The sequence below is a fragment of the Cotesia typhae genome, unplaced genomic scaffold (genome assembly GCF_013202065.1).
Source record: "Cotesia typhae breed Kobodo isofemale line unplaced genomic scaffold, CoteBio_Ctyphae contig_22, whole genome shotgun sequence".
NCBI classification, from domain to species: Eukaryota; Metazoa; Arthropoda; class Insecta; order Hymenoptera; family Braconidae; genus Cotesia; species Cotesia typhae.
In genome coordinates this window covers 5683591-5710126 of record NW_027423728.1, presented here as the reverse complement: position 1 = coordinate 5710126, position 26536 = coordinate 5683591, and the positions used below count along the sequence as shown (strand labels likewise).

General features: G+C 34.6%; 2 protein-coding genes across 4 annotated transcripts in view; both read right to left on the bottom strand.

The window, feature by feature from the left end:
• The window catches only part of LOC141538460 (CCR4-NOT transcription complex subunit 6-like), a 144189-nt gene that overhangs the window by 78705 nt on the left and 38948 nt on the right, over positions 1 to 26536 (bottom strand). For 2 of the 3 annotated variants that reach the window (XM_074259924.1, XM_074259925.1), the window contains exon 4: positions 8767 to 8839. The exons of the other annotated variant lie outside the window; for it this stretch is intronic. In XM_074259924.1, the coding sequence (XP_074116025.1) occupies positions 8767 to 8839 (73 nt within the window). The remainder of the gene's footprint in view (positions 1 to 8766; positions 8840 to 26536) is intronic. 3 annotated transcript variants of the gene reach the window in all.
• LOC141524146 (uncharacterized) lies at positions 547 to 7298 on the bottom strand. Its single transcript, XM_074237816.1, has one exon. It carries the CDS (start codon positions 6831 to 6833, stop codon positions 4416 to 4418), a length of 2418 nt encoding a protein of 805 aa, XP_074093917.1. The 5' UTR covers positions 6834 to 7298; the 3' UTR covers positions 547 to 4415.

The window sequence follows — 26536 nt, the reverse complement described above, 5'->3', positions numbered from 1 at the left end:
ACGCGTGATAAAAAAAAAAGCATGCAAATTTTCGCTCGGTATGATCTTACGGAATGAGCCTTTTATTATTTGATACGAATGATAAAAAGGAGAGTGTATATATAATCTAGCCTTAGGCCGCCGTCAACAGGGGCCGAAGTGATTAATCATCGAGAGTTGTTGTAGCTCTTTTCTGCCGTGAGCTCAAAAAGTAAAACGAAAACGAATGAACGAAAATACCGTTTCTCCCCTTCTGTCTTCCGTTTTACACTTGTGGTGCAAGAGAGATAAAAAAAATAATACTTTTTTTCTACGTATTTATAAAAGGTCCACAATTTTTTCATTTTTATTCGCTTTTTTTGCCTTTCACTGATTTTCCGCGTGATCGCTTCATCATCAGAAGCGAAAACGCGATTTGGATTTATAAATAAAAATAACGAGCTAAATAATTTATTTGATATCAGTGCAAATACTATCATATAATATATATATATATATATATATATATATATATATATATATATATATATATATATATATATATATATATATATATATATATTCCGAAGCTAATTACTATTACATATGTACACACATTCCTAATTAGTATTCAATATTACACAATATTTTTTTTTTCTTCAATTGTCGTTCTTATCATTTATAATTAATAATTTGTAACCTACGATTATTTTTCGACAATTTACCTAAAACACTGAGAAAAAAAAACGACAATAAATATACAGCAAGCGATAGTGACGAAAAATACCGATAATTACATGCAAGTTTATACTTTAGATGCGCGCAAACTCTAATTATGCTGAATAATTAATAATTATCATTATAATCATTAATCATTTTTTTTTTAATTTTTAGCTTAAGTTTATTATTTATGATACTGAAATTAGCTGAGGACATTTTTCAAATGTCCCAAGGAAAAAACATTTTGCACACGTAAAAATTTTCTAAAACTTCGAGTGCAAAATGTATTTTTTATTTTTTTATTTTTAGAAAAATCCAATATTTGAACAATATCCGCTAAATTCAATACCATTATTTTTTTCCCAGTAGATTTTACACGTCCTCGCACACATTTAGTTGTTTAAATTTATCTTTATAATAATAATAATATTTATATTCATAAACGACAAAGCGACGATCGCACAGCGAGTTAATAAGTCGGCTTGGTCGAGATTTCATATATATAACACAGTCTGTTTATAAAGTACAAATATTAATATTTATATCACACACTCAGTAATTGCCACTCGTATGATTAGTAATCTACCGAATAATATAATATAATATTTATCGAATATTTAAACTACATATATATATTTTTTTTTTTCGTTTTATACCTACGCGGTAAATATTCAATAATCATATTAGTTCATATGTGTAACATACATGTAGTACATTATTGTTATATAATATACAGAGCATTAGATGATAAAAAAAATTACGACCGAGAACTCGGTGGGAATAATCGATTTCATACTGGCAAGTCGAACAGTGGAACTTTTTTTTTGTCGATGATTTTGCTAAATCTTGAATATGAGGAGCAATCACTCGACTGTAATTAGGTGAAACTAGAGTACGTGCAATTGAAGTGGTCGGTGGAAGATTGCGTTCGATTACTTCTGGCAATCGATGAATCTGATCCATCGATCGACGGTATGGACACATGGGTTCGTATGCATATATGTGAGTGTGGAATTGAAAGAGCTGGAGTAGTGGTATGTTGTATGTAGTATGTAGTACGAACAGTAAGGCTACACGAGTACGAGGATAATGGATACCCTGGAGACACGCAAGCGCTGCAGCTAAGCGAATTGACAGACAAGATCTCTGTCTCGATGTACTTGGTTACTTCGTTTACGACAAATCCATTCGCGTGGAAACTATTTCTCGATACTAGTGTGGTGTATACTATAAATTAAGTTCGTTATACCAACGGCAATTGGATTGTCCTTGTGGAACGAGAAATCGAGAGGAACAGATTCGTTTAGTTTGTTAAGTTAATAAAGTAAGCAAACAAACAAACAAATTAACTGATAAAGAGATGGATAGATGGATAAATATTTCCGAGATACCAAAAATTAACTCTTGTTTATTTGTTTGGCCTTGAAGGGTGGATCTATGATTGAAATTTGTTTATTAAAAAAATCAATTGATGCTTTTGATATCTTCATCGTCGGATATATTTCAAATTTACGTATTGTCAATTACCATTCACAATAATTCGGTTCATTTTTTAAAATTTCTCCGCTCAAACAAAAATAAATTATCTGTCGATGTTCCAATCTATCAATTTTAGTTATGAGATTAATCGCCATCGAATGTAAATGATCGAATATTAGTGCCTGATTGTTACAACACAATTCGAAATAAAAGTTTGACTGATTGAATGTCGAAAGCCGAATAACTTTCAAAGAATGACAAATACCGAACTATAAATATCGAATTAATAAAAAGTTTTAAACAACGAAAAATATCAGGCGTGGACACGGGTTAAAGTCTAAATAGTATGAATGGAAAGCACGTGGGCGAATTATAACAGTTTGCCGACCCACGTAATGCCGGTGCCATTATTTAACATAATACGATAAAGGTCATTGGCCCCGTTTAGTTGACAACGACGTCAAGTAAAGGTGGATCGTTAATAATGATTTAGAAGTTTGAGAATCCTACAGATTATTAATTGCCGGTGATGAATAATTAATTTCCAGGGGACAAGTATGAAAAGAAAGTGTAGTTAATGTGCCTGGAACGGAAATGAACCAGCTACCGAGAGAAGAGGGGCCGTAGTACATTAAGGATAGAGCATACAGTAGACATCTAACCGGAGCTGGTATGTTGGAAACTGTAGATTATCGATACAGACAACGCGTCATTATTCGACGTTGAATCTCATATCACATAAGACGTGGTAATACTTGTCTTTTCTTGTACCAGATAGGTATACTCGTTCGCGTTTCCTCTAAGGTGAATAGAGTCGAAGCATTGGGGCCTAAAGCTACCATGCTCGCTATTCGATTAATTGCCACGTTACACTAACGACGATCACGCGAACAACATGTCCGATGCGTTAATTAAACGCCGGATTTACCCTTTACATGCACACGTATGTGTAAGTGTGTGGATGTGAGAGTTGAGTGTGTGCAAGAGTAGACAAGTGGACGCCGTTTAAGCTAAATGCCGGAGCTAGAGATAGAGCTCGGTCTACAGGTGAGACTCATTCTGAAGTTGATGATACTGATACTGATACTGGTATGCTGATAGTGTATCTTAGTTACTAGGCCGATGATAGATGGTAAATGAATTGCGAAAGGACTGACCGGGTTGCATTGACAATGACGATGACGAACAAGCAATAGGCGGGACTTGACGCTTCCACACCTTGATCAATGTCCACACGAGAATGAGTGACGTAGGACATAATATTATCTTAGTGATCGTAAACGCGGACATTTCATTACTCGCGTGCACATGATTAAGGATATGATAATAATATTGTGTGTTGAAAAAGTATAATAATAATAATAATAATAATAATAATAATAATAATAATAATGATGATGATAATGACAGTAAAGAAGAGATCAATTACAGTCGTGATTTCGCTCGTCATCAATTAAACACGGTGTTGAAGGTAACATTGTTTGTTACTACTTAAACCGTTAGGCAAGGATCGTCTTGTTTGGTGGTTTATTCATCGGTTGTCACCCGTGCGTAGACTACACCAGATTTATGCACAATACATACACATTGGTTGTCTGACGGTGAATAGATAGATAGACAGACGGACAGACAGCTAGACAGATAGACGAGCTACCAACGACCAGAGACAAGTACCGTCGTGTAGACCTAGATGCACTACCAAGTTACAAACCCTAGTTGTTGTAGCCTACTACTTCACTGTGGTTGTCTGTCGACTGCTACTACTGTACAGTTTACACCAATTTGTTAGTTCGTTCGTTCGTATGTTTTAACCTTCGTTTGTAAGTTTGTTATGTAGTGCGAGCACAGGTTTAACGGTTTAGGTTTGCCGCTCCAGTCATGAGTAATATGCTGCCAGCGGTAGACTTTCGCACGCATGCATGCATTCACACATCCATTTCTGCTGTGTTATGTTAGTGTATCAATGTATGTGAAATGTATAAGAGTCCACCTGTTTTTGCTCGTTCTCGCATCTAGTCAACCTCGGGTTTTCGACTTGTTCAACGCTCCGACGGCTTTCCAATTTCATTCCAATAACGATCTCGCTTTCATCGCACACTCTGTACTCTCATGCGCTCGTTAAAGCTACAACACACAGATACATACATACATACAAAACCATCCATACATCCACATAAACATTTACAACTTGTTTGCAGTTTTTATTTCTCTAAAATCAATGTCCTGTTTCCTATCAACTTATTTCAATAAAATCTCGATCACTCTTCGGCCTGCAGCAAGGTCCGGAAATCCTGCTGAAGCTTGGACTCATGGTAGCTCCAAATGTCACTGAAGTCCTCGTTGTCCTCTGGGAATGGTGATTTTTCTTCTTCCGGCTGGATGGAGCTGGGCGAGGAACTGAAGAACTTTATCTCCAGGTCCCGATGCCCGTTGTGAGAGGTGACTATTTCGGTCGATACCTCCAGGCTCTGGCCAGTAACCGAGTTACCTGGAAGACTACCAGACAGCCCCGAGGCGTTTGTTCCCAATGACACGTAGGATGGACTTCCGGGCCAAGAACTCCTACCTCTGGCAAGCGCCTCAGCAGTTTGTCCTCGATCGCCAATTACTCCGACGTCACGACTCGGAGCACAGATTTGCTCGCTAAAGTAGCTCGAGGGATCGCTCCAGCTTCGTCTCAGGAGTGCGCCCCCAGTGGGTTCCAGCCGTTCGTGACCTACCCGAGCGGCTCCAACAGGAACTGGGTGATGTTGGTGATGGTGCTGGTGGTGTTGATGTTGATGCTGGTGCTGGTGATGATGAGGTCCCCTGAGGGAGTCTTCCACGTCAAAGAATTCGGAGGGCTCTTGATGACAGCCTCCTCCAAGGTTTGCTCGTGACAGGAACAGAGGTATCTGGGGAAATTGAACAAACTCATTGTTGCTCCCGTTGCTGGTAGGAGGAGGAGTCAGGAAGGGTGAGTACCCATTCTGATCGACGTCCCAGATGAGACCTGAAGGGTTGCAGTACCGGCATTGACAGGATCCTGGGTCATCAACCAACCCAGATTTTTCGCAGCTGTCATACCCATTGATGTAACGATGTCCGTTACCAGGGTTGCCGTGCACCAGTCGATTGTTGCAATTATTATTATTACTATTATTGGTATTGTTATTATTACAATTATTACTAGTACTGTTGTTGTTATTACAACTGTTATTGGTGGTATTGTTGTTATTATTGTTGGCGGGCGGATGGTGATTGTGATTGCGATATCCCTTGGCAAGAGCTGTTGTACTCGTGCGAACGAGCACAGGCACCACAACATTCCGGTTGTCGTCGAGCACTTTCACCTGCGCGTGTCGATGCGCATACCTACTGCTCTGCCTCGTGTCGACAATCTCCAGCTGAATAGGTGTCTGGGTTCTACCTGAGTAACTTTCCCTGGTGACGGGTGGCCTCCTGTGGGCCCTATGCTGGACTGTTCCCTGCTGTTGCTGCCGGGGGAGCTCGTATCTCATTGCCTCGTAGCAAACCGGCACGTACGGTTTAAGTGTAACCAAATTAGATTGATCCCCGTTCATCCCCGAGGGCATTAAACCGGGATTCATCGAGACCGATAGATCCCTATCCCTGTCTCTATCCTCCGGCTTAGAGTTTTCCGTTGTAACAACATTGGTCGGCTTACGGTCCTTCTTCCTCCGCTTACGGGGCTTTATTATCCGGGGTAAACTATTCTCACAGTTGTTCGAACTTTCGTCACTGGCAATGCTCAACGAATCGATATTCGCGATACTTGCCCCCGAGCTGTTGTCCAATTTCCCGTGACAATCATTCTTAATATTTATCGTTTGCTGTTGTGATTGCTGTTGGTGGATCTGTTGTTGTTGCATCTGCTGTTGTTGAATCTGTTGCTGTTGCTGTTGATGCTGATACCCGGACACATACTGGTGCTGGGATTGTAACTTTCTGGGAACTTCAACGATATTCTTGAGACTTCTAACCGGGGGACACCTTCCAACTGACATTGTGTTGCCGTTGCTGTTGGTATTAACGTTGCAAAAGTTGTTGACATTAGGAGTGGCAATCACATTGTTCGAATTGACCGGCTTTCCACGATTGTGAAAGCGTCCTGCGAGAATTAAGGGTGCCCCTTGCGTGTGAATCGCGAGACGAGACAGGGGACTTCGGTTTTGGAGGTGCGAAGAAACCTGCTGGTGGGTTTGATGCTGCTGAGATTGAGCCTGCGGCTGTGATTGCGGCTCAATTGGTGAATGCTGCTGCTGCTGCTGCTGCTGTTGACAAGGTGATGGAGACGATCGCTGATTGCTTCTCCGGGGACTAGACGTCATGGAGATTAAAGGAGCACCTGTCCAAGTACCAAACTGACACTGTTCATTGCTACTAGGTGAATAGTTGCTTTGCTGATAGTGTGGGTTGCGTAAGCTCACGCCGACACTTTCTTTTTTGCTGGTACAGTTGTTACTGTTCGTGCAAATAATACTGTTATTGTTGTTACTATTGGTATTATTGTTATTAATATTATTATTAGTGATGATATTATTATTATTATTATTATTATTATTATTATTATTATTTATAATAGTCTTTTGCAAAGTGGGTCTTAGTGTCGAAGATATCAAACAACTTCCAATGTATCTCTCCACCTCCAAGCCGGCCTGAGAGGCGCGGCTCATTTTACAATCCAAAACCGTTTGGCAATCTTATTTACTTGTCGTAGCAATCTAACTGAAAGTACGCTTGGTATTGCACATAACCCAATCTGTTGGTAAAAACTTTATCACAAACCTCTTATCACAACAGAAAATAAAACCAAAACAAAAACCAAAACTATAACCAAAACTCTATTTAACAAAAACGGTCACTTTTATTCTCCCGGTACCGATAGGATTTATCCCATGTCGTTTTACGTGTCAACGGTTACGATATTTTATAAACGATTTAGTTAAATCGGCATCAAAGCAAATCGGGTCAACCGAGCTGGCCACTTAAAACCGTAAAAAATAAAGTCGGCGGTCGCAATAAGTCAAACATACGATACGGCAACACTTGGACTACAACAATAACCGGAAGAATCGGACTTTAACGCAGCCCACAGTACGTGGCCGCTGTCCGAGCGACACTGAAGTTTGTAGGTTTGATCGCGCGCATCCAAGCCGCCACCGTCTAGTCCTGGACCTAAAGTTGGTTCCGACTGATCCCCACCATTACCATCACCACTCACTATTCACTACTCTCTGCTGGTACAACACAGTGTTGTTGGAGCTCCCACCACCCCACCAGGAGGTATTATATACCTTTCTCCTTCAGTCGCTCGTGCGCCGTTCGGTCTCTCTCGATCCTACACGAAACACCGGTACATGGGAGAAACCCTTCTATTCTCTTCTGTACTGACATCGCGCCGACATCCCTTCTTCTATTCGGTCTTCTGTATTATATATTTCTACCGTACCAACTGCACTGTAACAACTCACTCCCACTTTTCCACCCTTGTATACTGAAATTCTTTTCAGCTCCAAAACAGCATTAGCTTCTTTAGTAGATTGTAAAGAAGCACAGAAACAATTCGTTAATTGATCGAACAATTGGTTGTCCCAATGCTGGTTTCAGCGATTAGCATTCTTATTCGATTTAACACGTGGTCCTTGGTCCTTCTGTTAGCTGACATTACATTCAAGGAGGAGAAGGAAGTCCTCTTCAGGCAATTGCTACTAGTCAACGCTCTCCGTCATCAGAAGTAGAAGCAAGACAAGAACCAGACTTAACAACTCTGTGCAGTACCGCAAAACTTTGGGACGTTCAGTTGGCACAGTTCCTTCCGGTGAACGTTACAATTAACCTACGTGCTAGCAAACTTCCATCCATTTAATATTTTAATAAACTTTCTTCTCAGATTATACAGTTCCTGTACTAGGGTCTGGTTATAGGTTTGCTTGTAGCGTTTTATTTGGTCCATCTTTGGCTGACTAAGCTCGGGTCAGGTACAGGTATAAGTATATGTATAAGAGAGAAAAAAACAAACTTAATTAAGACGTCATGTGGAATGAGAGCGAAAGAGAGGGAAATTAAATGAGAATCGAGAGAGACGAACGAAGCAAGAGAAAGCGTGGAAAAAAAGGAGGCTAGAGAGATATCGTTGTGGATGATGGTTGTCTGAGTGGTGGTGGCACCCCCGCATCTGGGTCGCTGCTGAAGAGGAAGTGGGTCACGAGTCGTCGATCGCCGCTGGCTTCCCGTGGTGTCTCCCAAGACTCTATAGCGGACAGTTAATTGTATACATATACTCTCTAGCGGATACTCCCGGGGATTTTTATTATTTTCATATAACTCACACGCTTACTCACTCTCGGACAAGGCGACATTTTGTTTTAGAGTTTACGATCTAATACAAATTAAATTGATGATAATAATAATAAAACTGGGGGAAATATTGCGAGTCTAATCATGCTCGGAACTAAATATTTGAATAACAAAAGATAAATTTTCATAAAAGTATCAATTATCACAACACTTGTCGATAAAATAAACAAAAATAATAACGAAAAAAAGTGTAAGTGCATTTTTAAGAACGCTATATAATTCTATTAAAAATCGATTTTCATTTCTCACCCTTTTCCTGTACTTCTTCGTTGAATTTTTACTTTACTCATTAATGGTTTATGTGCTGGTTTTTGGTTCTTACCTGCAACAGAAAAAAAAATTTTTAAATTTATAATGATAATATTAATAATCACAAAAGCTGATGAAATATTTGAAAGATTAAATAATACGCATGTAATTAATTATTATAAGGAATGGTGTGGCTGTTTTCCAGCTCAATTTCGGATCTGCAGATTTGAAGGATCTGCGATTTGATTAGCAATGATAAAGCGTATGCAGAAAATCGAGTGATGAATGCAGATTTAATTGAAAGGATTTAATGATTAGCGCAAATGATTATTTATTAGCAGGAAGAGTTGATCTAGAGACGTATAATTCCCAGTGCTGGGAAATGATTTCTCGTGTGTTGCAGCAGTATATCGAATGCATTATCTGCGGTGGACGGTAATCTCTTAGTGTAATCCGAATTAGGTTGTACGTTTCGCATACAACGTACAACGGTCCCTTACGATACTCCGATACTAGAACATAAATCGAAATCGCTGATAATGCGAAATTCATTGCGCCTGCAGTAGTATCATTGCCCAATAGTCTGTGTAACTGCGACTAAATCGTAACAACAATTAGTGCACGCTCTACCAATAAATATACTTTGAAATATATATTATTATTCTACGGATATAAATTTATATGAATTCACGAATATTAATATTTAGTATTTAGTTTAATATACATAATATATTTTTTAGATTTTAGAATGACCTTTTTAGAATAAATATTCTGAAATCAACCCACGTCAAAGAAAATTAATATAAAAAATATAATGTATAAAAATATATTTTCAATATATAAATTTTTGTATATTTTACATTTAAAAAAAACTAATGATTTTTATATTAGAAAATTTTTAAAGTCAAATATTTTTAAACTTAAGAAATTATTTTAAAATCCAACATTTCAATATTATTTATCAAAGGAAATTTTATCGACTTAGAATAACTTCTCTTTGCCTAAGAAAAAGTTGACGGTTCAAGTATAACGGTTTGATGTTAATAAATTTCTATCTCGAGAAATATTTAGTCTAAAGAGCGGACCCGTTTTACCCATAACTTTTTCTATCCACGAAATACGAGATCGAATCTGTTTTCAATCACAGCGTCTACACACCAAATTAATTTGGTTACCCTCGAAGTCTTTGCCAAATACCACAGCACGTGTGTGCCAAATATTTTGAAATAAAAGTAACAAAAGCACTGCTATGCAGGAGGATATAATCTACTTTAAATCCAATTTCGCATGCTGAAGTTTCCTCGAACTTAACGATGGCACAGGCTGGATGTCGAAGAGCAGGGGAAGAAAAATAAGAGCAAATATAATTAAATAAATAAAAGAGGTAATTAAAGAGAAATGGGGGAGAAGCATTGAGAGTGTATATAGAAATAGCATACAGTATATAGTAATGGAAGGAGTATTTAATGATTAGGAGCGGGTAACTATAAACTATATATTAAAGGAGTAAGAATACGGTAAAGGTAGATCTGAAGACTTTAGTCTTACCGAAGATCGTAAATTACTCTTGACAATGGATAAATAGCCGAAGTTAGTGGATCGGAGCAGGAGCTCTGAGATCCCTACACCTCCCAACCTGAAGTTACAACCAAACGAGTATATAGTAGAGGACTCTGCTATTTCGAGCCAGACAATTCCAATATTGGTTTCAGATGAAACATTACTTGGATAGAACGTAACCTCCGCTCGTGGCTTACTATTACAGTTACCGAAATCAATTATCCGGATTTCCGATTTATTTGCAATGGCTTTGACAATAAACAATTAAATGATTCGGAACTAAGACGAGGAAAAATAAAAAAAAATAAAAAAAGGGTCTTGTTGTTAAATTTAACGAGTTGGCCATTAAATAACGCCTTTTTCGATGGTTCTTTTGTTTATTTTTCGGGCATGGATAAAAAATATATATTTTCACATATCTAACTATAATGCACTGTACCAGTACGGATAAATAAATTTCTGCGTATTCGAACTCTGATTTCGATTTGATTTCGGTAAAAATTGAATTGAGCTCAGCCAATATATATCGCTATTCGGCCTCGGGCTCCGGGTTTGAGTTTATAATATATATATACATAAAGATGTGTGTATATAATAACGTAACCATCTATAGGTACACGTACAAAATGTTCTTTCACATATCCCGAGAGATCTAGTCGATCTCTTTACTATACGCGAGCACAAATATTTGCTCAAGAAAAAATACATGTCAGTGAAATATTATTCACTTGGATGTTTCCATAAAGCGGGCAAAAGATTATTAATTTTATAAAGACTTCTTTGGAATTTAAATGCTGAGTAATTGTACGGAATTATTTATTTTTACTGTTTCAGGTTTTTATTTGAAAATTTAATATTCTTTGATTAATTCAATACAGACGGGTTTAATGAGCGAGTAAAATATTGTTGAATAAAAAAATTTGAGAAGTTGTTTGAGATATTGAGAAAATATTAAAGATCAATTTTCTTGGGGAATTTTGAAAATTGAAAATTTTTTTTGATAAGACTTAAACAATCCAGCAAGTAAAATAAAATAAAAAAAAAAATCTTGATTTGTAACTAAAGTTAGATCTTAATAAAAAAAAATTCAAGTACAAATTCAGCAACTGTGCTTGTGTTTGAACAGTCTTTAGAAACCTAGCGATAGTAAGAAGTGTTTTAAGTTGACAAAGCAGCTGTAAAATTACTTGCCCGTGCAAACAAGTCAACCGATAATAGTCGGCTTGAATAACGCCTGGACTTAAAAAAAAAAAAAAAAAAAAATAAAAAAATAAAAAAAGCATGACTACGAAAGGAAGGTCGGGGTAAAAAAAAGCAAAGAGAAAGAAGTAGCACAGGCGTGAAGGGACTAAAAATGCAGTAGGATCAAAGTACATAGTTATATATAATACAAAGTAAGGAAGGCAGAGTAGTAAGAAAAACAGATGGTCGAAAAGGTAAAATATTGCTGGGGGTGAAACCAAACTAAGTATAAAACAGCATTGTTGAACCATAAAGTTTAGGGAAGTCGCGCAATATCCGAGTGGATTCAACAAAATTGCGATACGAGTTGGAAATGTTGCAGCATGACCATGGACCAGGACCAGTATAGAGTATGGAGTATGGAGTAGAGAGAAAAAGAAAGAGAAAGAGATATTAACAAGAACAATACGAGCTGGCTTGTGTTCTGTCGGACGTAGTTATAGCACAGAAGTATGTTTTGTAGCGAACCACCGTAGGGGCTTGAGATGGCTGACACGAGATTGGCGCCACATGACCACGGATCCAGCACGGACGTGAGTGCCTGGATTGAGTTTGAGTTTGCGAGAGAGCGAAAAGGATGAAGATGAAAAACAAATAAAATGAGATAGAAATAGGGTGGAAATAAAAAAATTTTTATACAGAAAAAAAACGAAAAGAGAAAATTTAGTGAAAGAGAGAGTCGGAATTCCAGGAATGACGGATGACAACTCACGAGTTACTCAGGTCTCTGCACGTCAAACCTAACCCAGAAAAGTGCAGTCATACAAATTAATCAATTCTGACCAATCATCGTTCTACGCGGATCAAAACTATTCCTGGGAAATTCGAACACACACCTACTACTTGTGCTTCGAGGTTTTTTACGTTTTTTGTTCGAAAACATCCGACACATTTAAACTGACAACTCAATAAAAGTCCAATCTGATTTATACATTTCAAACTCAATTAGCGCGTGCATGTGGATATATACACGTACAGAGACTGAGAGGATTCCCGGGTGAATTGACTGCCCGAAAGTTAAAAGATAAAAAATCCCGTTTGTTCGATGGTAATTTAAATTATGCTTGCTCTGATAGAACGAATTTGATTACGGTTTTATTTCAAGAAAATATTTTTTTTCAAATTTTAACTCGATCAAAATGGAAGTCGACGGATAAATTCAGTCTATTTCAATAAGAAAAAAATCACGATAGTTACATGATTATTCGGAATCAACCTTTTTCTTACACGGTGAAATCGAAAGTGAATCAAATTTTCATTTGTTTTTAAGTCTTAGATGCTGACAAAATAATTAAAAAATAATGAATCATTACCATTATTGTGTTTAATCAAATAAAATTAATTACTTTGAAGTTACTAAAATGAACTGACAATTAAAACTCCAGATGGATCATATATTCTCCTTTGTCAACGAGTTGAAGTATTAACAATTTTGATCTATATTTCAAACTAAACTTCGTAATCTCTTTCTCTTGACAAGTTTAAAAAAAGCTCTGTGAGATGATTTTAAGCCGAGTTACGAGTTATCAAATTTAAAATTTACTACACTAAGACTTTGATAACCGATTACTCATGTTTTAATTACGACGATAAAGTGAATCACAGTTTTAGTTAAAAAACCATTAGTTTATTAAAACTTTTCCCTCAAAAGCTTTGCGGTTTAATTATTTACCGAATCTTCTATAATTATACTGAAAAAAAAAATCTCTTGTTAGAACAACATAGGACAAGTTGTGATAAAAAATTATTATATTTGCATAGAGATAGCAAATCATATGTTTTGACTCAAAACCTCATCTAACTGCTGTAATACGCCCTTTTGACATATGTCTCACGAACATTTTACTTGTCATCCCGTCTTTATGATTTTAACAAAGTCATTTTTGAGTGCAGATGAAAGATGAACGATGTTTCCTCTTATATCTGCATCGAGCACAAGCGCGTTTTAATATTTCAAAAAGTAATCAAGTAATTTCAATGATATAAAATCACAGAACATCAAAAATGTCATTTTAAATTCACATTCTCTTGTTCTCTGTCAAATCCCATTTCTCTGACGGCTCGATTCAGCCTGGGAAAAAATCCAACTGAAGTGAATTCACAGAATTCCTCTTCTCATCAGTATCAGCACCTGGAATTTCTTTTATAGAAAAAAAAAAAAAAAAATATATATATATATATACTTCGAATATAGTTTCCATTTCATTCAACTTCTTTGGTGATTTTGCTCCAAATAAAACAATCGACGCTAAAAGCAAAAGCTTGATTGTCGAGGTCGCTGAATGGCCACTCGGCACACACGTACAAATAGCAGGGAGTGTATGTACAGTAGGGAGACAAGTGTAGGATGAGAAATACGAGGTGAATGTAGCTCATTCGTTCCCAGCATTGCAACTCATCTGGCGGACACACCGCAGCCAGCGAAGTGGGTCAGAATGGCCAACTAAATGCCCCCTGACCCAGCTTGTAGACACAACTGTATATTAAATTCCACCTCTGTATGTATGGTTATCTCTTTTCAGAAAAGTGTTTATACACACACTAAAGCGTAATTTTGAGCTTTGGAACCGAAAATAAAAGTCAACTTCACGAACGTTTTTAGTCTCTGCTCGTAATATTCATAATAAAGCTATATTTAAGTCCGCTAGTTATCCGACTCTCCTCTAATGAGTGGATTTGAAGCTTAAGTTAATCAGCTTTTCCACCGCACGCTTCAGCAGACTGAAAGGTTATTTGACAAGTTTTGATCATTTTTAATTCAATGTTTTTGAATAAAGTTCTTCATTTTAATGAAAAGATATTTTATACGACAAAAAATCAGGAATTTTTTTTTAGCGAAGTGATTCTAGAGTGAATATGGATTTTTATCAGAAAAACATTCGAGTACGGAGCTTTTACGCTGAAATAAATTTTTATTTAGATGAAGCTTCGTATGACAAATTACTCAAAAATACTTCAAATTATTTATATCGAGTTTGAGTTTGTAAATATTAAAAAAATTTTTAAAGTATGAATTTTTTTAATTTACTCAAAAAACTCTGATAAAATTCACTTTTGTAATCAGTATACTTGAAAAAAAGAAAAAAATTTTTTTTCATTACATAAAAGCTAAAGTAAGAAAAGGGGTTAACATAAAGAGAAATAAAAAATGTATAAAATAGATGAGGAATAAAGGAAAGAAAAAAATATTACAAAAGAATTGCGTGGCCACAAGATATTTGAAAAGTTTAATGGTATATGTAGGTTTCACCCTCGGGAAATACGTTGCATGGCGCTCTGGTGTAACGTCAAGCCGGTATAGCACGGTATGGGGTAGTCTACGTACAAAGGGAATGTGAATGTCGACAATTGAGCTTGTTCTATTATCACTGGAGAAGATAGTGGTAATGGCAAAAGTGCTGGTGTTGGTATTTCTGATGCTTAGCATCCTCCTGCTGTTCACGTGAATTAATCGACGTCTTTATAATTAAAATTTCTTGAATGCAGAGCGGCGTCCCGAGGGCTTGCCCAAGAGCTTCTTTACCGTGTCGTTAATTTATCCTTCCAGACATTAAAAAAGTAAGCCCTTTTTAAAATAACCGGACGAGTGTTTTGCTTCCTGCATGGACAACTCTATTATACATTTTACTACTTGAAACTTCGAACTTCTGATAATTATTTTTTGGACGTGGTAAATTGTGTCTCAAAAATTTAGACACAATTTCTTCAAATGATTATGATTTGTTATCCTTATGCTAACGTAATCATTTTTAACCTCAACTTGTCTTATGTTCTCCTAACTAAAAATTTTTCCATTAAATTACATGCATCACAAATAATACCCCGTAAAATTTAAATAAATTAAAAAAAAAAAAAAAGAAGATTCAACAAAGCTCTTTTTTATGGACTCGGAAAAAATACTCGGCTATTAAATAAACGAAGCTATCGAATAGAGGCGATAAAAATAAAAATGTTTTCTTATTACTTATGACTGTAAGCGAAATAAACGAAAACTGAAAATAAAGTAAAGTGCATAGCGTATTGTAGTAGCAAAATAAAAATAAAAATAAAAAGTAAACTGGGTGATTTAATTCCCAATTCTCAGCACAATCGGGTTGCGCATTTCATAGTTAAATAATTTTTATCTTTTAAATCCTAGTTCAGATTTTTGTTTTTATTTTATTTTGAGTCGTATCCGAGAGCACTCTCATACTCTACTCAGGGTCCGCGTGTTTCTGCGACTTATGGCACAATACCGGCCGAAGGTTTACTGCGAACAATATTAAAACCCACACTAACCAATTTCCATTAACGCTTACTAAATTAACAGATAAAGTATTTTCCGCAGTTCAAGTGCCGTGCATGCGCCAAACCGTTTATACTTTGTTGTGTATTTTGTGTTGTATTGTATTGTATATATGTATACATAGAAAAGAAGAGAACTCAAAGACACGTGAATAATGCGACTAAGAACACCAACGAAACACACAAGATACCCGATAGAAATGGTCCATTAACTGCAATAGCTCTTAGCTATCGCAACGGATGTACTCGCGAATTTAATATTCCACGGTAGTCGCTTATAACCTTACACTCTAGCAACAACACTTTACTCGTTGTTAATTTTTCTTTTCTTTATTTCGATATACATATATAGTTATGTTTATTCCTTATCCAGTTCTCACTTAATTTTTAAATTAAATTGCTTAATCTACCGTTATTTATCGTCAGTGCACTTATTTATTTTTCATTCCGAGGGTAAATAATTGCAAACGAGTACCGGAAATTATTTTATAAGCACTCGTTCCATTTCGATGAATAATTAGTTTCTTTTTTATCAGAATTCTTAACGCTAGTGCGCTGTAAAAAATTGGGAGTGAATTTTGCTCCACATTCACTCCCAACACTCGGAGTACCGAAGTAAAGTAATTAAACACTCCACTTTCGGAGTGAATCCGAAATTTTTTAGTCAGCAGAATGATTTCGGAGTGAATCTGGATTTTATACTAAAGTCAATTTTTATTCAATTGAAACAAGTTTTATGTGACAAATTATTTTTTTTTTTCGTCTAATTAAATTATTTTAAAATTAAAATTATTTTTTTTTTTCAGAGTTAATTTCCAGAAAAAAATTTTTTTTGATCACTAAAAAAACATTTTTGTTTAATAATCCGATTAAAGAAAAAAATTTTATTAAAAAAAAAAAAAAAGTTCTCAAAAATAAAATTTTTTTTATTTATATGAAAAATTTTTCAAAATTAAAATTCAGACAAAAATTAAAAAATACTCTTTAATGCTTCGCATTATGAGATGTGTAAAAAATTTGACAATAACGTCAATATATTTAATGTTAAGTTCTATAAAAATTGATCCTTACAGTTGAATGACTAAATTACATCTAACCCTTCCTATCAATTTTAAAAAGTCTATCCGTTTTCAATTCAACAGTCTATAAACTCAAAGCAAAGCTCCCGGCTGTCAGCGATAATGATTGATCACCAGAAAGAGCAGTTGTTATGTGGATATCCAAGCGATAAAACATATAAGTAATCCTGATGGATGTGTGCAGAGTTGATTGCGGCTATTTATCAATTATTTTTCCTCAAAGTTTATTTTTAATTCTATAAACTTGAATCCGTTCCGAGTTCTGACTGGCAATAGCTACGAATATATTAAACAAGACTAACATTTGTGGCGGTTAACCCTCTTTTCTCTTTCGAAGTTGATTAATAGTAGGTCATTTTATGTTATTATACGCGATATTTAAATGGTTAATCAACTACTAATCGGGCGAGATCTCTAACGAGTTTTACAAACATATAAATAAGTGAATAAATAAATTTGTATAAGTAGGTGAGTGTGTATGTAGTATATTAAGCTCTGGTAGTTCCCATGAGGTAATGCCTCATCGTTGAGCTTAATGTAAAAAGGGAACGCAAATATAAAGTCATTTGATTAAAGCCTGGCTTTACTTAGATTTTTATATTAATTAGTAGGATGTATACTTAGGTATTTATGTATATGTGAAAGAGTTAATGGAAATTGGAGTGAATTAACAGATAAAAATATGTCCGTGCGCATGAGAAAAAAATTAAATATTTTAACATTGTTCGCGCTAGAAGCTTTTTTTTTTTTCTGAAGCTTTGCATTATTCGGAATATCATTGTGAATAAAATGTTCTTTATTTTAGTATATTTAAATTAGTTGGAATTTTAAGTTTAATTTTAATGGACGAATAATTAATATAATTAATAAAGAAAGAGCGGAAATTATGATGGAAAAATTGTATGGTTTGTTTAAAAAAAAATTTATTGCAAATTATTTCAGAAAAAAAAATTTTTTTTAAAAGTTACTGTAAAATTCACGAAAAAAATTACCAGAATGTTTCTGGTTTGTCATTTATTATCAATAATACTTTTTAAGTTTGTCAGTAGAGGTTTTTTATTTTAGAAAAACTAGACTTTATTTTAATATAATTAATTTTTGAATTAATTTTTCAATTTAAATTTCGATAGATAATACCGTGAGTTAGATTTATTTTCTGAAAAAGCCGATATATTTTTTAAGAATTTATTTTATTAATTTTTCACGTTTATTATTTTTTACCAAAACACCCGAGTAAAAATCAATAGCACTTTCCAATATTTTTATACATGGTATTTGTGAATAATTATTAAAAGAACTGTAAGAAGATCAGGATTTGCAGAACGTCCGCCGATTATTATTATTTTCACGGTCATTTTTAAAGAAAATTTTTTTTCGTGTATGATTGATGATATAACAACAGAGCTTTAGAGCCTTCTATCTCTGTAGAATGTTAAGAAAATCAACAATATCATTGAAGCGTTAAATAAATTTAGCTCAAGTCATAAATAAACTTTGGAAATAACCTAGCTGTTGGTATCGGTGGATACATGATACGGGCCATTAAACGTATGCAAAGCAGAGTTAATTTCATTAAATCCTCTTCAGAAACCGAACTCTTACCTAGGAAACTTTGGTGCGAGCTTTAAACGCTCGATCCAAGAATACATAATGAAGATTCTCTGCCACTTTCAACATAAACTCTTATCAACAATTCATCATCTGATTTTATCAAAAACGTCACCACTAATTCAAAGTTATATTGTAAAAAGAGAAGCTAGCAACTTTTAAGAACTAAAACGCAGCCAGCTGCTGTAAGACATTGAATAGAATGAAAAGGCTTTTAGTCGTGGTTGATAGGTAGACAGTGAATGTAGATGTAAACGGAGCAAGCGAATTATGAACATGAAAGTTGTACTGAAGAATTTAAGAAGACTAAAAGATATGTGAAAATGTTGGATGAGAGGCCAGACTGAAACTAGACTACTACCAGGACTGAGACTAGAGATTTTCCAGTGTAGAAAAGCTGAGGGTTTGGTTCGAAGTATAAAAGACAGCAAGATAAGAGGAGTGGTGACGATGCAACAGGTTTTTTATATAAGCCCCTAGACGATCAACAACTACGACAATGCGAGGAACGAGAGCTGGAACACTCTTTTTATCTTATATACACTCTATTATGTCTTTCGAACTAACAATACTATTCGGAAGAAACTAAGCCGAAACACGGAAAAACGAAAAAATCAAATTTTAAATTCGAATGAGCAAACACCTTCCGAAACTAAGTTAAATCTTTAGCAAGTCTAGACAATTTGTCATTCAAACATTTACATCTCCTTTATTTAACTCAACTCTCTTCGTTCATTATTAATTCTTCTGTTCTGATACTGAGTTTATCATTATGGTAATTGTTTTATTCTTGCAAGGCTTTTTGTTTGATAATTTTATTTCAAATATCGGGCCTGTCTAGACATCGTTATCTTTGAGCTGAATTTTATCACAATAAATAACTTCAAATAGTTTTAATTGTTATCAATTTAACTGACTTATCTATTGGGAATAAATATTATTTTATTGAGGGAAGTTACTTTTCCGTGAGAAAATTTTCTGATACGACCTTAAGGTCTGATCTATCCATATATAATTTTTGCATCACAAGCAGTATTGAAAATATCCGACAGACGGCGCATGATGGCTCAATTTTTTCCTTAAAAAGGAGTTGATTTTTAGCTATTATATAGGTTCTAAAACTAATAATAATTTTTTTTTATCTTCTGAAAAATTCATGTGATATAGATTTTTAATTTAATTAATTATTAAACCAATTTTCCTTTTACAACACACCAATTGACGTACATTTTTTGAGAATAATTTTTTTACAAATTTTTTTGTCATATTTCATTCTTCAAAAAACTAGAAAATGTCAAATAATTTCAACGCCATAAATTATGTAAGAAAAAGTGTACAATATTCTTGCATTTTTCTCAATATTGATTGAAGAAAATTTATCACAAATCATAAGTCAATACACTTTTCACATTTGAGTCAAATCCGTTATTTATTCCTGTAAAATTATTTATTTGTATCTAGATTGAAGGTTCTTATTGAAATTTCAAAATTAATCGATACAAAAAACCTTTCTTTATAAAATAGTTTTTAAAAATTTATTTCTGAAATAAAAAGAAAGTTTATCTTGTGTTAAATTGTTGGTTTTCCATCCTACCCCTTCTCTCTGCTGAAAGTGACCCAGAATCTAGGAAAATGAAGAGATGCATTACATAGTAAGTAAGATCGATAGCGCCGACTATAGAGGGATTGGAAGCAGATCTTAGTTGGATTTATACAAGGATTGATCACCTTGATCTTGGTTGACAGCAAGAGCATAGATGATGCCACTGATGCCTCGGCTGATGTTGATCAGATTCTAGTATCCCTTTAGGTCGAATGTCACATACCCTGTCTCTGGAGTTACAACCAGTCTCTAATAGTTCGACTGTAACGCAAGAGGCCTGTCTATATTCAAGATGAATTTGGTTTGGTTCCAAGCTAAATGGATGTCACTTTGACAAACCGCATGACATTGATGTCAAAATATCAAACCATTTGGATAAGACTACTGTCAATGTTCCTGATTGATCGCACATTATTGGTAAAACTGATCTTGGCTTCCTTTGAGGATTATTCCATCATATGTGAGATATTAATTTTCCTAATGAGGCTGAGATGAAATCTCTTTTGTCTAATAGGGTTAGATGCAGTCAAAATAATAAAAAAAAAAATTGATTTTTCAACTATCATATCTAGAATATGTTTCCTGAAAATTTTTAATTGATTTGATTGATAGTTACCGAGATAAATTGACTTTTTTATTTTTTATTATTATTTATTTATAGTATTAGCATACGAAACTTCGTGAAGTAAATTCTTTATTTTGTTTATCAAATATAAAAAAATGCATCAATATTCATTTTTGATTCCTACAAGAAGCATTTTTTTACAAAATTTCTCTACAATAATTTATTTGTTGAGAAATTTTTAAAATTGTCACATAAAACTTAATTTCAGTAATTCAAATAATTAATTTTATTTAATTAAACGGAGTAACATTGATAATTTATTGTTTTTTTACTTTTAACCTCAGGATTTATCAACAAGATTAAAAACGAAATAATCTTTATAAAAATTTAGTTCAATGTTCCAGATAAGTCAAATTTTTTTGATAAATATAATTAAGCTTGCGATACATTAAAAACTGAGCAAATAAAACTTATTTCAGCTAAATAAAAATTTATTTTGGTCTAAAAACTCTGAACTCAGATATTTGACGGATTATAAGCCATATTCACTAAGCGAAATGTTTCATTTCTTCACTCCAGTTTTCCGAGTGACTGCACTTAACCTCTTTAATTAGTTTAATTTAATTTTGAAAAGAAAAGAGCAAAAGTTAAAATCTTATCAGTAACTCTGTAGTTTGTAGGTATTTTGATAGAATTTAAATTGAAAAATACTTCAGTTGTTGATACGAACGCGATGAATAGGACGGAAAAATGTTTTCGCACTGGATATTTATGATAAATGACAAAATAAATGGAATAGCAGGATGAAACTTGTGAAAGAAAGAAGAAAATTTTATTTCCCAAGCTGTCTGGAACGTCCGGTAGAGGTCAGTTCCGATGATATCTGATGGGTGGAATTTTCCGAGTACCGGATGAAAATCGCACGGAATTCAGGCAGGTAGTCTCACAAGAGAATTCACGCGTTTAAACACGGTATTTCTCTTCTTACTACAACTTTGAAAAGCCCACTCACAGCGCAGTGCTGTCTGACGATTATATTTCTTTTACAAGTGATATTATGTCTATTACATTTAATAAAAAAGTTTAACTCAAAACCAGACATTGCTTTCTTTCTCATTAGAGATAGAGCTCTATTATCTTCCGCATGAGTTTTAGACTTTGTTTGTTTAAAATGAGCACGTTTGTTAGAATCAATTAACGCCAACCACAGACCACACTAGCTTGTCTCTGCTTAGCCGTTAGTTTGCACGTGCCATTGGCCACTGGCTTTACAAATAAAAACCAATTACTTGTAATGAAAATACTAATTTAATCTTACGGTTGTTTATTATTTTCTTTAAAAACAATACGTAAAAAAATTTTTTTGTGGAAATATATATCCGCATAAAAAAAAATTAATTTGTCAATTAAAAAATTAAAATACACCCTATTATCTTGTCAATGTAACTTGTAGTAATTTAAAAAAAAATATTGATCTAATTTTTTTTTAAATATTAATTTAAATATTCATTTGGTGAATCAAACTACGGAAAAAAGTTATACTAACTTTTACATCTCTAAATACGCATTTTGTCATTTTCAAACGAAGAACGACAATTTTTTTCTTTTTATTTGATAAATCAAATACTTTTCGGAATTTCATTAAATCAATTAAAAATTATCCACTCGGCAAATTTTTGACAGTTTAATATTATTAATGATGGTCGATACCAACTTTCATATTTTTTAAATAAATCATGTTGAACAAACAACATTTTACTCAAAAGCATACAAAAGGGCGTCAAAACGGATTGTAGATTATCAGATAATAACTTGACGCGTTTCTGTCAGTGTCTGTTACCTCAATTAAATTCAAATCTCACGAAATAATTGCCGAAGGGCAAACACAACAAATTCCTCAAGAGCAATTATCTGTCTCGTCTTTATTAAGTTCATCATAACACCGTCTAAACTTGGAATGGAAGCTGCGAGAGGAGTTTCAGAGCAAGCATATAACAAAGGAATTGCTGGCGGACATACACAACTCATTACGATTGTCGGGTTAATCTTAGTCAGTAGTCAGCGTTTTCGAGGGATATTCAATCCGGAGAATTCCAAGCTTTACAGAACAAGACCCGATCAACCCTTTACAACCCCATCGGAAGTTCTGGAACCAAGAACGTGACAGGAGAGATAGGTTCAACAAGACGTTGCTCACCAAGTTAAACGCGTTCAAAAAGATAAAATGCCTGGTGCGAAACGGAGGTGACAACTAGACTCTAGATGCAAAGTCTCAGTGGGTAGAACTATGACGCGTTAGGTGTGAGAATAAGGTGTCTATCGCAAAATCCATCGTGTGTCGGCGACGTACTTTATTCAAAGGATGTCTCTCGAGCATTGCGACCGGAAACTTCAAAGTTTAAGGAAAAAGTCTGGAGATCGAGGGATCGAGAGAAAAAGGTTAAGTTAGCTCCGGCCGATGACCGCGTCCGCATCTCTATATGCGTTTTATTTCTCTGACCAAGTTTCTTTCAAACAAGTGGAATTGAGTTGATAAACGATCCGAATCGCGTCTTCTCAACGTCTCTCAGAGCTACCAGCTAAACTTTATATCCTCAGTGAGCAAGATATTCTTAAGGTCCTCGAGTCTTGTTCACGCCAGTACTTTTTCCACTGGATAGCCTATCCAACTATAAGGAACTATAAGGAAACTTACTTTCGGACCAGACACTTTTCAACATTTCGGTTCACCCTCACTCACACAAATCGAGTAGATATCTTGAGCTAAACTAAACACACACTAAACCCAGAAGCGAGTCCAATCCCACAGAATTTGTCACGAGGACGAAACGTCAAGCACTGGAAAAAGCTCTTAAACTTTGAGTTTTTCTCCTATTCAGCTTAAATCAACTTTCTTACGGATAACTAAATTGTGCTATCAGCAAACTTGTCATGAATGGATTCTTTGGAAGTCAAGTCATGTATAGTGTGTATTAGGGTTTCCATAAAGATGAACTCTAGTAGTGAAAAATGAAACTATTTGAAGAGAGTGTAAGAGGGAAAAATTTAAATGAGGACTAAAATAAAATTATTTTAAATATTAATTTTAATACGAAACTAGAAATTTGATTTTTATTTTAATTGTTACGGCGATTTTGTTTTTTATCTACTTATTCAAACTAATAAATATCAAATCAAGGCTAAATTGCCTAATTCATTTATGTTTTTCAGAAGTCTAGTCTAATCTACTATTTAAGTCATACCTGTCCTAAGAGTCTCAATAATAGAGAGCAGAGAAGATAAAATGATGTTGTTTTTGTTGGTGAATTTCCGATCAGTTGCCGGTGGTATCAATACCTTACGGAAATACTGAAACAGAGATGACAACAACCAACTTGTGGAAGATGTGTTTTCCCATTACATTAAATTCTCCAGCAAGTCACGTGTAGAATTACGATGGAATATCATACGGAGCCGCAACTTGCGTATAATGCAAGTGTGTGTATATAAGTAATAAATGTATTTGTATTATGTATATCTATATTTTATGTCTGCAAGCTCAAAGTGAAGTGAAGGTTGCGCTATTCTCTGGTGTACCGATCCATCCAGAAGCGACTCTCCGATCGACTAGTACGTGATTTCAATACTGAACGTGATAAAACGCCAAGATATGAGAACGCCGAGCAAAGTATATATAAAGTGAGAGCAAGAGCAGAAGCTGAAAGGTGGTAGATATCCTCATTGTCATCTTCCTGGTTGCTTTCAGTTCAGACGATAGACTCAGACAATGATGCTGGAGACTAGAGAGACTTTCTCGAAGAGTATAAACTAGGAAAATGTATATCCAGTTTGATGTTTGATATCATCTTGTCGAACTTGTCGAGGAATAAGAAATAAATAAAAACATACGATGTTATTCTCACGGTCTATGAAAACTGATCGGGAAAATATGTCACCAGTCTCCAGTCGAATTCAAGTGCTCGAACATAATAAGTCTAGGACCTGTATTTCCGAACAAAAAGCGAAGAACTTCACCAATAGCAAACTTGAAAAGGTCCAGGATATAGGCGATAAGTGCCAGGCACCGTACTGAGCAGCACTCAAATTGGTGCGGACATTAAACGCAGGCGTTCTTGTAGAAGCTCGTGGGGCTGACTAAGCTAGAAACCCTTGGACTTGGACTTAATGCTCGTACGTTCTCGCCTACTTCGCAGCACGTATCTCTTTGCTTTCTCGGTCTTTTGCTCGTCCAGTACCAATGCACTTACTCTAGAGCGTCGATAAACGTACATCGGGCATTTTGCTGGCACCATCATCTTCTATCCCACGATACGTCTCTTATTCCCACTCCCATATCACATAGATATATGTATAATATAATGCTACTCAACCCGTACGAGCGTTCACCAATATTGGCTGTCAAGAGCTGCTATCCGCCTCAAACGATAAGAAGCGGCACCTCTACATTTTTTATATTTTTTTTTTATCGATGCTTTTTGTTTTATTATTATTATCAGTATTATTTTTTTAAAATCGCATAAACTACTAAGGTCATGAGCAACTACAGTAGAGAGTAAACTTTTGTGGTTGGACTCGTTTTATTTTATTTTTTTTTTTTTTTGGGCTTAGTAGCATAATACACTTAAATATTGAAAATATTCATTAGTTTACGCCGGGATCGAACCTGGTCCAATGCTTTGGTAAGTAAGGGCCGGATCCGATAGGCTACTGAGCGCTATTATTATTATTATTATTATTATTATTATGACTTCAATTTTTTAATATTTTTTATTAAATAAAGTATATGATGATAATAATATTAATAATAACAATGACACTTTCAAAATTTATTACTATTATTTTCAATTTTTTGCTGTATTATTATTCTTACAAGGTTTATGCTGAAATTCGAGTTGAAGTTACACTAAGAAAGGTTTAGAACTGATTATTATTGCTACGAATAACCCACGCATTAAAAACATAACATATATTAATGTCTATTTATATGAGTAGAGGTAAGGTACGAGATAAATATATACAAGATAAGGTAGGCTATTTCTTCATTTCCGTATAAATGATTTTCATATTAAGACTATTCAAATAATCGTTAATACGTGCGTTGGTTGATCTAATCACTTCTCATATGGTATTCTAATCTCGTAGCTATAATACTTTCTAAATATTTATTTTAGCTCTTCAAAGAAGCGGTTTGTCTTTTTTTTTTTCTCTTTATTAATCTAAAGTACGCCTCAAAATACAAATAGATACATTTTTGCTGATGAGAAAAAAGTTAAAAGCCAGGAAATTTTCCACAGACGTTAAACTTCAATTTAGTGAAATTCAATTGAGACAAATATTTTTTTTTTTTTTTTGTTATCAATTCAACCTAAAATAAATGCATGTTTGAAATAATAAAAAATTTTCTCAGTTTTTATCGTGAATTGTAAAAACTAAAAACGATCACATTTAATTATTATCAGTAATTGAACCGCGAAAGTTTCCATCTCAGTGATAACAGCGGTACAGCACGATAGTGATTTTAAAAAAGTCACGGAAATAATATAATGAGATTGATATAAATAAATGATCGGAAAAAATAACCAGCATTTGAGGTAAAATTGAAAAAATAATAAAAAAAGTAACAGTAATAACAGAAAAAAACATAAAAAATATAAAACTCGACTCTGACGAATGGCAGCTGCAATTCACGCGGCAGCTGCGGTTCGTATATTTGATTGGAAAAAATAAGTTTAGACCCCTTCGGTGGTTATATGTGTGTTACGTCAACAGCCGAAATACAAAGCGTCTGAAAACAGCGACTGCTTCTATTCTGTACTATATCTAGTTTGA